The sequence below is a fragment of the Sinohyriopsis cumingii genome, chromosome 12, assembly GCF_028554795.1.
Source record: "Sinohyriopsis cumingii isolate HCF-2022 chromosome 12, ASM2855479v2, whole genome shotgun sequence".
Taxonomy (NCBI): Eukaryota; Metazoa; Mollusca; class Bivalvia; order Unionida; family Unionidae; genus Sinohyriopsis; species Sinohyriopsis cumingii.
This window is the reverse complement of record NC_142972.1, coordinates 674667-689341: the sequence shown is the minus strand read 5'-3', so window position 1 is coordinate 689341 and position 14675 is coordinate 674667. Positions and strand designations below refer to the sequence as shown.

At 35.0% G+C, this 14675-nt stretch overlaps 1 protein-coding gene across 2 annotated transcripts in view; it reads left to right on the top strand.

Annotated features, from left to right (window-relative positions):
• LOC149785900 (gamma-tubulin complex component 2-like) overlaps positions 1-11400 on the top strand; it is a 109858-nt gene extending 98458 nt beyond the window's left edge. For both annotated transcript variants that reach the window (XM_089976110.1, XM_089976109.1), the window contains exons 27-30: positions 1099-1203; positions 3815-3978; positions 5094-5185; positions 10027-11400. In XM_089976110.1, coding sequence (XP_089832236.1) covers positions 1099-1203; positions 3815-3978; positions 5094-5185; positions 10027-10130 — 465 coding nt within the window. In that variant the 3' untranslated portion in view covers positions 10131-11400. The remainder of the gene's footprint in view (positions 1-1098; positions 1204-3814; positions 3979-5093; positions 5186-10026) is intronic.
• The last annotated feature ends 3275 nt before the right edge of the window (positions 11401-14675 follow it).

The following is a 14675-nucleotide window of genomic DNA, read 5'->3' as shown; positions in this document are numbered from 1 at the left end:
TAAGTCTGTATTCTATATGGTTCCAATGTACAGTGTTATAATGTGAGTACTGTCTGTATCATGTTCTTCATTATAAGGTAATATCACTATAAGTGGACACCTCTGGTGGCCTAGTGGTTAGGGCATCTGCCTCAGATGCAGAAGGTTTCAGGTTCAAACCCCAGCCAAGTCATACGAAAGACTTATAAAAATGGTACTAACAGCTCCCTCACTAGGTGCTCAACATTAAGAGGTTAGTGTTAGGACTTGTCGGCCTGGTGTCAGGATAATATGACTGGGTGGGATATCATGCTATATGCCTACAGTATGATGCCCCAGTGCTAGACATCACTCGAAATTGCCACACTGCAAACATCATAGCAATATGACGGAATTTCTTTTAAAGCTACGTTAAAAATCCACACACACAAACTATAAGTGATATACACTTACTTCCATTGAAGCTTTATAATTAGAGAACACTGTATTGTGTGATTCATTATAACGTGATTATGTGATTATACTTGAAGGTGATATACTATATGCCTTCATTAAATGGCATGATAATGAGGTTGTACTGTAAATTTTATTTTCTTTCACAGTTGAACACCTCAAAATAAGGTACTTAAGAGATTTCCTACAAACGTTTCTTTCCCTGCAGTGGATTCATCATTGTAGAATTACCCTTAAGTCTTATAATCTGCAATTTGATTTGAAACAATCCAAAGTCATGCACTCATGCATAAGTCAACGATCCAGAAACATGTATGCATGCATAAATAAACATTCGGACCTAGAGCTCATAAAAATCTATTGGTACATAAAACTGTATTGGTACATAAAATCTATTATACTTAAATCTTTTTTTGGACATGATCTTGTACCAGATGCAGATAAAATCCATGCCATACCTGAAGTTGACAAGGCATATGAAGTGTACAAGTAAATTTAAGTCCATTATTTTAAAAGTTGATAGATTTTGAAAAGTAATTTTTTAACCTTCTAATAACTGCATTTGTTTGCTTCAGTTTGAATTAAGCAAAATGTTCTGCAAAGAACAAAGTCAACAAGGTTAAATTTGGATGAAAAAATAAATATTTTTGGATTTTCGTATTTCAGCGGTTGAGTATGAGCACCCAGCTTGGAGGGCATCCAAGTCCAACGGGTTCTAGTGCCTTCCAGGGCAAGCCATCTCGTAAAGAATTCACAGAAAAACAGAAACAGGTAATCACAAAGTGAAGGATATCAGTAAGGCCAACTTTATACAAAATTGTTGTAGTAAGCATTTGCACTTTCCAAATTGTTTTGTGTCTATCATTTCAGAGTAATTATAATTGACATAACTTGGAATTTCATCGTTGCTGTAATGGTAGTTCTACATTAAATAAATCTTGTAACTATTATAATCATAACATGTCCTATCATACAAACTACTGAATTTACATGCAATTTATTGTCTCACTTTTATATATGCCAGCCATGCACTTGCATACAGTTTATTTTTTCACTCTCATATATGCTATCCATACAGTGGAGCAACTCGTATTAAGATGTTGTCTGTCCAGCGTTACAAATGACCCATATTTTGTTCTGCACACTAGTGTTCCCCACTATGAAACTTTGTAGGTAGATTGCATTTGAGGCAAAGAAGAAACATCAATTTCTGGTTCAGAAAGGTAAAATGTCAAAATCACAGGGACTGAGAGAAGGAAACATTTTCCACAAAACCACTTGAGTGCTATACCAGATACCTTGACATTCTACTGCCTGCCATACTGAACTTCTGGCATTAGAAGTGGTTAACATGTCTGGCCCACTTTTTTATAAAGTGGATACAGATGTGTTTCTTGCAGCATCCAAGCCTGTTTGGAACACTGTCAGCATGGTTTTGGTGTTGGATTTGGTCTCCTTGGCAATTTTCTGAGTGGCGGAAACCTTGGCCAACCATTATGCCTGGGAATTGATGATTCTTGGGTCATGAACAGAGCAGCTGACCATTCATTGGGGACTGCATTAATTGCCAATCTTGACTTGTTTGCATGCCACATCACAAAAGCTACATCATGCTCTGGCTTTAAGGATGATTCCATTTGGCTCACCATCACTGTCTGGGGGAATAATTGAAGAAGCTTAGAGGCAGGAATCTCAAGAACTACTCCTCAAACTTTCAGCTCCACCCATATTCTCAGTTAAAGGTCAGCTGTCCCTGCCACATTGTATGGACGATAGGCAAGCCATTTAAAAAGAGATGTTTTACTTTGCAAATGACATTCAGATATCAACCTTATGCCAACAGAAAACAGACACACCAGTCTAATAAGTACTCTTACAGGGGAAGTAAGAAACCAAGATTATCCACACCCAAGCCTCCTGTCTACCAGTAGCCACCAGTCTCCAGTAATTCCAATTACATTGTATTAACCTGTTTTAGCAAAATGAATGGGTGAATTCGATTTTTGCTTGGAATGTCTGAATATGAAGCAAACACGATTCATTCAGGGACACACGCATTTACTCTCTTGTCCTTGTGGACATGGTTCAGGGACACATTCCTTTATCCTCAAATCCTTGGAGACAAGGTTATTCACTTGACGGATTTGATGAAGGTTTTGGATAATGTTCATTTCCAAGTCCTTGATGAGCTTTTATGCTAAACGTGTCCATTAATAGGTAATAGCTGTTTCATTCTGCACTCACTAGAAGATTTTCAGAAAAAAACCATAAGATTTTTATATCACAAGATTTTCTTATTTCGATTGTCACAAATCATTTGTGTCAGAGATTGTACATTTTAAAAAAAATTGATATAATTTTCATGCCTGCCACATTAAGATGATGCCTGTCCTTCCGTCTGTTTGTAATTTTGTTTCTGCAAATTAACTTGAATTGTCCATCATCTATATTTACTAGGTGGATGACTTGCACTTGGAATAGGGAAGAATTCTATTGATTTTGAGGTGAACAGGTAAAAGGTGATGGTTTCAGTGACTGAAGAAAAAAAAATGGTTTCTGCACAATAACTTAATGTTCTCCACCATCTAGTCAGCAAACTTTGTGGATGATTACATTTGGGTACAGGAAGAACCTTATTAATTTTGGAATCAAAAGGTCAAAGGTAAAGGTCAAGTCACTGTGACTGTAAAAGAAAATGGCTTCCACACAATAATATTAGTTACATTTCATACATGGAACAAGCTTTGTGGATGACTTGCACTTGGGATCATGGAAAGCATATTGATTTTGGCATCAAAGTTCAAAGTCACTTACTGAAAGAAGAAAAATGGTTTCTGTACACAGATTTAAGCTGTTGGCATGTACCTTAACCAAAGTTTGTTGATGACATATATTAGTAATAGAGAAGCCTGATGCTTTTGTGGACAAAAGGTCAATATCACTCTGAAAGAAGAAAAATAGTTTTTGCATAATAAATATAGTTCTAGTGCCTACTTTGACCAATGTGGTGAAGCACTTCCACTTAATACATAGAAGAGGCTTACTGATTTGGGGTTTCAAAAGGTTAGAGGTCAGGATTATTGTGGATCAGAGAATAATGGGATTTTATGGAATAACCTTTTTTCTAGAGTAACTTCCTCGAGTCAACCCAAACTTTGTTTTTGACATGTTTTTAAGGTAAAAAGAAATCTATGGGTTCTGAGGTCTAAATGTCAGAGGCCATGGTTATGGTAAATTTTGTAAGAAAATAATGGTTCTGCACATCAAGGTTAGTTCAAGATCAAAGGTCAAGGTTATAGAGACCCATGGACCAGTAATCTCCTGAGTCCACGTTACCCTTTCTGGTGCCATTCATATTACTCTTCTTCTGCATTTTATATAGGTCCTGTCTCAGCATGTGGATGACCTAGTCAGCAGTGAAAATTTCGAGAGAACTATTGGGAATTTTGACTCTAACTTTTCTCGACTGCTGATTGACCTTCTGGGAAAGATCAGAGAATTTAGCTCTGCCAATTGTGATTCCAAGTTGCTCAACATCTTGTATAGGTATGTTATAGAGATGCCTTTCTAGTTTTGCATGATCAATAATGTTGTGGTTCAAAGAGACTTGGATAAATTGTTCATATTGTGAGTTTTCCTTGTGTACAATGTTGAAATTGGCAGGAGGTTTAGATTTACATCAAAATCTTACTGTTGCATGTCAAATCTTTTGATAGGCAAATAATAATGTATGGAAAATAAATATCTCTGTATTATAGTCTTAGTCAAAATTTTAACTTTAACTTTATTTGTATTTATATATATATATATGTATATAAATATCCACACTTTGTTAAATTGTCATGACTGGTATGCAGTTACATTAAACACCATTCTCTCAACATTAAATCCAATCCTGTCATACAATACAGACATACAAATGCTTATAATGGATAGATTTAATCTTTAATTAATAGTCTCTTGCTGCAGTGAGTTTTCAGTGTACCTGGCCTGAATTTCATCTAGACCTTAAGTTTGTACTTGAATTTATGTTATGAATCTAGTGATCTGATTGGCTGAAATTTAAGTCTGATTTAAAGTTGACCAATCAAAGTCTTAAGTTTATACTTAAGAATTGTCTTGGTGAAATTGAGACCTGGATTTGGTCAGACGATTGAGAAACACTATGCCACAGGAAATACAAAGTTGTGTTACAGTCAAAATAATGAATCCATGTCTGCTGTGGAAATTAGTAAGCATTTTTCATTTTTAGTTTCTTTTACATTTCACATTTTTTTCAATCTTTTTTAACATGCAACTCAAAGGCATGCTATATGTCTTAAAATTTTGACATTCTCCACCTTTAGTAAAATAGAATATTAAATTGCAAGATTTTCCAAACTTCGACTCACTCAACAACATACTGCAAATGTCAGATCCAGTTTCGAGGTTTCAAGCTGTGTATTAAATTTCTTGCCCAAAAATGACTGAGAATATAGGTCCTGGATGTGATGATCATTATTTGACCATTTTAGGAACAAATTTGGCAGGATTACAGTTAGCTTAAGGCATGCCCCACAATACTGTCAAAGATGATGTGCCTGTTGTACATTTTGTACTGATATAATATTGAGGATGAGTCTTTTGTGTCAAGTACAGCCTTAATGTCATTTCCTTTACAGATTGGACTTTAATGGTTTCTACACAGAGAAATTGGAGGCCATGTCTGCTCAGAGAGCCATGATGGAGATGTCACTACAGAGCTCAGAGTCAGGTATCAGAAAGGACTCCACACTTTTCCTTTTTGGCATGATTCACTGAACCTGGCATCTAAATAATGGTGCCAGAAGTCACATATCTTCATGCAGCTTACTGGCTTGAAATTCTTGCTTGTAACTGGTGAATGGAATTCCCCCCACCCCACCCCCGTTTACCAGATTCCTACACCTACACAATGCATATTAGTCACATCCAAATATTAATCATATCACCAGAATGGGATGGGGTGCCAGTCATTTGTCCATGCAGTAACTCTCATAATTATTTATGTATGTTACTCAATAACGCTCTTAATTACTTATGTATTAAACACAACAGACCATTCTGGTGGCCTAAGTGGCAAGAGCATCTGCCTTGGATTTGGGAGATCATGTGTTCAAATCCCAGACGAGTCATACCAGAGACTTATAAAAATTATAGTAGCAGCTGCCTTGCTTGGTGGTCTGCATTAAGAGGTTATTGTTAGGACTGGTGTCAGGATAATGTGACTGGGTGGGGCATGATGCCCCAGTACTAGATATCACCATAAACTGCCACACTGCAGACATAATAGTGATATGAATGAAACAATGTTAAAAGATACATTAAAAATCCAAATCACACACTTCTTTTTCTTGCCACAATGGAACAGAATGTTCAAAAATCAGGAAAAAAATTTAAATTTTAAAAAATGTACATATAGCATTGTAATTTCTGGCATTTATGATCATCTGATTAGCACCAAAAATCATTACAGAGCATACAATTTCTTTTAAACTAATATTGACACAGAAATCAATGGTTACTTACATGATCAGTATATTGCATGGAAAGAAAAGGGGTTTGTGGGAACAGCATGAAATTATAGCAAGGTAAAGTTAAATGCTCTTTTTGGATAGGCAAAATGGCAGACAACTATTTCTCCTGAATTGACCATGACTATAGGTAGTAAGATAATTTTAGGTATATAGTACCAAAACAAATGGTGACTGGTTATTTATTTTCAAACAATACAATATACTTATGCATACACCAGTTTTTATTGAGACTTTTCACTCCTCAAGATTTCACTAATAAAATGGGACCTGCAGTTTGTAACATTATATGCACATAAGCCGACCCACAAGTTTAGTCATCTTGAAAAATTTTGTTATTGCTACTCCATCTGAATGGATGGTCATCTTTACATGGGGTTTTAGTAAAATGGTCCTTGGGATTCATATTAGGCATGTGAATGGAGGGTCATCTTCACATGGGGTTTTAGTACAAGCAGTCCTAGGGAATCATTAGGCATCTGAATGGAGGGTCATCTTCACATGGGGATTTAGTACAAGCAGTCCTAGGGATTCATATTAGACATGTGAATGGAGGGTCATCTTCACATGGGGTTTTAGTACAAGCAGTCCTAGGGATTCATATTAGGCATCTGAATGGAGGTTCATCTTCACATGGGGCTTTAGTACAAGCAGTCCTAGGGAGTCATTAGGCATCTGAATGGATGGTCATCTTCACATGGGGTTTTAGTACAAGCAGTCCTAGGGAGTCATTAGGCATCTGAATGGATGGTCATCTTCACATGGGGTTTTAGTACAAGCAGTCCTAGAGATTCATATTAGGCATTTGAATGGAGGGTCATCTTCACATGGGGGTTTAGTACAAGGAGTCCTAGGGATTTATATTAGGCATCTGAATGGATGGTCATCTTCACATGGGGTTTTAATACAAGCAGTCCTAGGGAATCATATTAGGCATGTGATCTGATCTTCAGCGATCTGTAATATCGATACATTCTGATAGTGAACAAGAAAACTGAAAATTTTTCAATTTTAGACCTTGTCCCCCACAAATAAGCTGACCTTCTTTCTCCCAGGCTTTTTTCCCCCCAAATTATTTGGCTTATTCACGAGTATATATGGTAATTCATAAACTCTCAATGAATCAATCCCATTTATGCATACTTCTTTGTGAAGTCACATAATGGTGTTACATTCCATTGCTGATAAAGTTATAATGGCTGCAGAAATATAAATACATGTTCTTTTCTTTATTTAGCCATTGAAGAATCTATATTTTTGTAAGTAATCTTGTGTTACCACTATTTGAACTTTAAATTAAACGATTTGTGGTTTTTGATTCACTCTAAACCCTAACTGTACAAACTATGTCTTGATGCAGCAGGTCTACTGATTTTTGACAGTTCATTTTCTGGTCAGCAAAATTGAAACTGAGATTGTCACTGTCCTCTCTTTTATCTGCATTCACTGCTCTGCTTCTTCTAGAGTCTTAAATATCTTGTTTTCCTTCCATCAGCACCTGCAGACACCATTTTTTAAAATAGTAAGCATGTTACATGTTGGCAATGGTAGGTGCAACAGTTTGATTACAAATATGACCATAAGCATGTTAAATATGGAAAATTTTTAATTGCTACTTTCTTGGAGTTAGTTTTAAAGTATATTATAAATTTCTTTATATTTTAAAAAGCTGCGCATCATAGTGAGTCCCGATAATGTTTAACTGTTAATATCATATTGGTTTTTAATTCAGGGTCTGTACTAAAACTAAAAATTTAGGATGCAGTGTCTCTTCTCCATTTGAAAAAAGGGGCAGTTTTGTAAATATCATTGGGATTTATTGAAGCTAACAATTATGAGTTACATTGGCTGAATTTTTGCCATAAGTATGAATCCCACAATAGCAAGTCCTAGAATAGGCTTTGTTAATCTTCATTATGAATCCCACAGAAAGTCCTAGAATAGGCTTTGTTAATCTTCATTATGAATCCCACAGCAAGTCCTAGAATAGGCTTTGTTAATCTTCATTATGAATTCCACAGCAAGTCCAGGAATAGGCTTTGTTAATCTTCATTATGAATCCCACAGCAAGTCCTAGAATAGGCTTTGTTAATCTTCATTATGAGTCCCGCAATAGCAAGTCCTAGAATAGGCTTTGTTAATCTTCATTATGAATCCCACAGCAAGTCCTAGAATAGGCTTTGTTAATCTTCATTATGAATTCCACAGCAAGTCCAGGAATAGGCTTTGTTAATCTTCATTATGAATCCCACAGCAAGTCCTAGAATAGGCTTTGTTAATCTTCATTATGAGTCCCGCAATAGCAAGTCCTAGAATAGGCTTTGTTAATCTTCATTATGAATCCCACAATAGCAAGTCCTAGAATAGGCTTTGTTAATCTTCATTATGAATCCCACAATAGCAAGTCCTAGAATAGGCTTTGTTAATCTTCATTATGAATCCCACAGCAAGTCCTAGAATAGACTTTGTTAATCTTCAGTATCCCACAGTAGCAAGTCCTTGAATAGTCCTTTCTCATTATTACGAAACTGTTTACCTCTATGGACTCTCCATATTTTGTATGGAGAAGCATGAAAAATACTACAGATCATTTAGGCAAGACTTACAGAAAATTTGTTAAAAGAATTATTTGATCAATGTCAAAGAAGTGCTTATTAAATGATTCCTGTGCAAACTGGTACACTATACACAGGCATCAAAGGGAGTAATTGGCAGTTGTTTTTGAAAATTTTAACAATTAAAAAAGTTGTGTGTTAGCCACAAGTTTCTAAGGATTTATACAGATATTTGGCCATGTGTAAAAGTCTAACAAAGGAGTTCATTATGTTCACTGTGATGTGGGTGAATTGGATTTTTCTGCCACACATGGTGGTAAGAAGTGATGTAAGAAGACATGTTGAGTGCAAATCCCACAAGGAATGGGCCAAAATAAAAGACACAAATAAGCTTTTGTCTTCATTCTTTAAAGCAGTGTCCGACAGTGAGTAATTGCACATTATCCATGCTGAAGTGATGATAATTCAGCTATTGGCCAAGTTAAACTTGCCATTGAAAACAGCTGATTTGTTAAACCAGGATTTAATCTAAATGTTTCCAGACAGCAAAATCGCAACAGGGAAAGTGAACTATATCAGATTATAATTAGAAAAGGTCAAGTGATACTGGTTTCAGAAAAAACGCGTTTCATTTCTTGGTAAAAGAAACATATATTAATGTATTTTGTCATTGTTGTTAAAGACAATAATGTATAGATGCATTTTTTTAATTTTTGTCGTTAAATTTTTTAACTGTTACCTATATGTATATACTACTTACAGCTGTTGAAAACTATGGACAGATTGTTTTTTGTACTACTGATGGAGCCAGGATAGGGTAAACAGGTCTTTTATCAGTATAAATCCCACAATAGCAAGGCTTTGAATAGACCTTGTTAATTATCAATATGAATCCCACAATAGCAAGGCTTTGAATAGACCATGTTAACAGTCAGTATGAATCCAACAATAGCAAGGCCTTGAATAGACTTTGTTAGTTATCAGTATGAATCCCACAATAGCAAGGTCTTGAATAAACCTTGTTAACAGTCAATATGAATCCCACAATAGCAAGGCTTTGAATAGACCTTGTTAACAGTCAATATGAATCCAACAATAGCAAGGCCTTGAATAAACCTTGTTAATTATCAGTATGAATCCAACAATAGCAAGGTGTTGAATAAACCTTGTTAATTATCAGTATGAATCCAAAAGCAGCAAGGCTTTGAATAGACCTTTTTAATTAACAGTATGGATCTTACAATAGCAAGGCCTTGAATAGACCTTGTTAATTATCAGTATGAATCCTACAATAGCAAGGTTTATGAATCATACAATAATGAGTCTTAAAATAGACCTCACTAGTTATCAGAATGAATCTCACAATAGCTAGTCTTAAAATAGACCTTGCTTGTTATTGGAATGAATCCCACAATAGCAAGTCCTTAATTGTCAGAAAACTATGAATTTGGTAATGCATTGATAGTTTGTACTTTTCTTATCTGAAGGATCATCTGATTCTCATCCTACAAGTTTCACAACCCAGCGGCCAGAGAATGTTCGCTATGTCCCAGGACTTCACAAGCAAGGTCAGGCTCAGTCAGGGGAGTGAGAGGGCATCACACAACTCAAGACTGGCCAAGAATATGCAGTATAATGGATGACTTTCAAGTTGGAGACTAAACTTGCAGGATCTGAAGATGTGAATTGTTGATCATGCTGTTGTAAATATCACAGAACTAATTGATTGTGATGAGCCTCACTTAAAAATTATGAGCAGTATACAGGCAATCATAGTGGCAGTTAGTATAAAACCACAGCATTTCAGCTCAAAATAAATGACTTTTCTTCATTGTGAATCATTAGGTGTCTTGTGAAGTACAAACTTGTTATGTATGCAAGATTATCTTGCAAATTTGTTGTCATCTGTGTTTTTGCAGTTTATATAAAGACATTCACAGTGGAGCATCTTCAGTTTATTTAAAGAGCATCTTCAGTTTATTTAAAGACATTCACAGTGGAGAATCTTCATTTTATTTAAAGACATTCACAGTGGAGAATCTTCAGTTTATTTAAAGACATTCACAGTGGAGCATCTTCAGTTTATTTAAAGACATTCACAGTGGAAACAGTGACATACTCTTGAGGAATCTAAAATTTTAGGTTAAAAGTGAACATAGGTATGCAGACCTTAAGTAGTATAATTCAAAATTTTATTTTGTGTAAATATAGATTCAGCTTAATCCACTGTGGTATACAAATTTTCTATGAACATGTCAACAAAATTTAATGTTAGGGGGGTTGCATAAATGATTTTTCCCATTGGTCTTGGCATGTTTGGTGAAAACGTGAGGTCTTTTGTGTGTCTTAGTATCATTAGTGAAAAGTAAGGTTTTTGGTGTGTCTTGGTATGATTGGTGAAAGGGTATGGTCTTTTGTGTGTCTTGGCATGATTGGTGAAAAAGTGAGGTCTTTTGAGCGTCTTGGCATGTTTGGTGAAAAAGTGAGGTCCTTGAGTGTCTTGGCATGATTGGTTAAAAAGTGAAGTCTTTTGAGCATCTTGGCTCGATTGGTTCAAGAGTGAGGTCCTTTGTATGTCTTGGCATGATTGGTGAAAAAGAGATCTTTTGTGTCTTTATAAATATCCATTGTAGGTTACCATGAATTTATTTATTTGGGGATAATTTATGGATCATTGTTGGGTCTTAAATTTGTTTGATCTTGTAGTAGCCACAAAATAAAAAAAAATTGGTACTGGATGAAATAAAGTGAATTTATTATAATTTTATGTTTCTAAACTTTTCTCAAGGGATTTTGTCTGCACACTGCTTGAGGGCCTTATTGTAAATTTATTTTCAATAAAAATAATTATGACATTTTGATGGCTCTGCTGCTTACTACTTAATGAACTTGACAGTGTGACACTTGTCAGTATGTGAAGCAAATTTTAAGCACCATTTCTTCTTCAAATACATTACCCAAATAATAGGTAACTACCTCGAAAATCCAGCCCTTCCAAGCTAAAACATATTAGTGATATCTTTTGGCTTGTTTTAATTAACATGAGTGCCAAAAAGAAGTTCACCAGCTTGTAATGGTTTCAGACAAGAGTTGTCTCCCCCTGGATAATGGGACTGGCCTGTCGCATCAAATGCCAGTTACAATTACTGTTCTTGCAGAAAAACTATATGAGCCCCTGTATCAATACAGGTTGGGGACTAGTTTATCAAATTGCAAGACGACGTTGATTTGACAAGAAATTCAGTCCTTGTTTATATAACAATATATAATTTTGAAGGTCTTTTTGTTGAAATTTAATTCAACCCTTTTGTAAATGCCTTTTAAATTATGGATTTTTAACCAAATCAGGTTAAGGCGATTAGCTTGTTTGCAAAATCTTGTTTGGGATTTTACTGGCACATATAAATTCAGGGTTAAACTTTTTTTTGTTACAAGATAAAATTCTAATACTTTGCATTTATTGTTTATACTGTGATAGGAAATGTTTACTTTGTATAACATGCATATATATATTGCTATTGAATTCTTTGGTTTGAAAGTAAACAATGAATTTATGTTGTTTCCTCGTAGCAACGTAATGCAGGTCAGCAAGGTAAATTTAGAATTTAGTGGTTTTGTACACGCTCATCTTTTCTGACTTAGATGTTTTGGATAGTCTTAAAATAGAAACATTTTTAGATTTAGAAAATGCATGTTTTATAATCTGAAATGTTTTTGAATTCCATTCAGTAACGGTCATATGTGAACCTTGAAAAAATTAATTTCATCCTGGAAATTTATCTTTAGAAAAACATGGGAACCATGATTAGCAAAAGATGGTTATTGCTACTCCTCCTAAACTACTAGGAGGATTGCCTTGAAATGTTACACACACATTCATCCCATGGTCTACTTGGTACTAAATGAAAATGGTGCTGCTCGGACATCCAGTATGACTGCCATACTTTAAATTTTGTTATCGCTACTCCTCCTGAATGGATATACACATGGGCTTTTCACAAAAAGACTTCTTATGAGGTCTAATTGGTCCTAAATAAAAATGGTGCCAATCTGATTTCCAATATGGCCACTACAACAAACATCACGAAAATTTTATCGCTAATCATCCTGAATGGAGGGTCATTAAAAGTTAGTAATGGTCTTATTTTAATTCCTAGAAATTCTTTTCACCCAGTAGAGAATCAGTCGCTCGAAGGGTCTCTTATTTATGGATTGCTGCAAAACTTGGTACATATTATGATCATTATTTTAAGATGCATATACTGAAAAACTTGTATGATTTTTGTAATAGTGATTGCCCATTACAAATTACAGCTGGATGCTGTGCACGACAATTTTGTAAAACAACAACTCCTGCAGTTATTAGTAGATTGCTTTGTAACATAGTACATAATTTTGTCATCAAAAAACGTTTCTTAGTGAATTGCTTTGAAACTTGGTACATGTTAGGGTCATCAACAGAAGATGTTTTTAGTGAATTGCTTTGAAAATAGTACTTATTGTGGTCATCATCAGATGTCCTTAGTGGATTGCTTTGAAACTTAGTACATATTATAGTCATCATCAGATGTTTTTTGTGGATTGCTTTGAAACTCAGTATATGTTATGGTCATTGTCGGATGTTTTTTAGTGGAACACTTTGAAACATAGTACATATTATTTTCATCGTCAGATGTTATTAATGGATTACTTAGTACATGTTATGGTCGTTGTCAGATGTGTTTAGTGGATCGCTTAGTACATATTATGGTCAGCATCAGAAGGTATGTTTAACTTTATACTCATACTATTTTCACAAGAACTGAACCCTTTTTGGGGCTTCCTGTGGTTGAAGGTGCTCACCTTTACAGATTCCTGATATCTCGCATCTGTCTGCTTCAGTTCGGGTCTTGACTTGGCCATTGTGGGTATGTGAGAAAGCTTGCCAATAGCTTACCATAAGTCACCATTTCTTCCCTGGGCTTTTTCCTGTGTCACTGTCCACAAGATGCACTGGCTGCCAATTATAGTCTATCATGTTTTTAAACTAATGACTTGTCTTCATCATGTGGTGGTAGGGTGGGAAAATGGGGTTATATTACTTAATAATAATAATAATAATAATAATATTGAGAACTTTATATAGTGCCTAATCTTTAGAAGCTCTAAGCGCTTTACAAAATTAGACAACACCTATAAGATAAAAAAACAATATGATTACAAAAACAAACAACATGAAATTAGAAAACATTAAAAAAACATGCTGAGAATATTTAAGGTAGGAAACATTAGGTCTTTAAGTTTGTTCTTGCAGTTGAAATAAGTGAGTTTTGAGAGCACTTACCATTAATATCAGACTTGTCTTCATCATGTGGTGGTAGGGTGGGAAAATGGGGTTATATTACTTGCCATCAAATTCAGACTTGTCTTCATCATGTGGTGGTGACTGGGGAAATTGGGTTATACTACTTACCATTAAATTCAGAGTTAGAGTTATGTATTTTTTTTTATTAAAAAAATTGGTTTATGAAATAAAACACAGGTACCTGATGGAGTAACATCCCTTTGTAATAGTGGTGAAGTTATGTTTCTCTCCTACTTCTGTCACTATTTTATGCAGTGAAAAAAATGTAAAATATGGCCATTAATTTTTTTATTCCATGCAATACTTTAATTCTATCCAATGTTGTCTTTCCAAACTTAACAAGTAGCTAGCCTTTGAGGCTACAAAACATTGATTCTGGAGTGATAGGTCAAAGTCACTGTGACTAACAAAGAAACTATTTCTGCATCAAAGTAGTTTGGTTGAACATTCTTTTAATAAGCCATACATACCTTGCTCAGTTAAACCCAATCAGTGGTGAACCTTGTATATTTTATCTTCTTGCAATTCACATTTACATTTATGTTCCTAAAGTTGTGCAATTCTTTATTTTTACATTTTTAGAACCATATTTATTGGCACAATGTAGCCATCATTATGATATGTTGTTAAACACCAATACATACCATGCAAGAACTCGAGTGTTCACAGGCCTCTAGACCACATTAATACATACTATGCAATAGCTCAAGCCCTAGTTCACAGGCCTCCAGACCTCAATTACATACCACACAATAACTCAAACCCTAGTTCACTGGCCTCCAGACCACATTT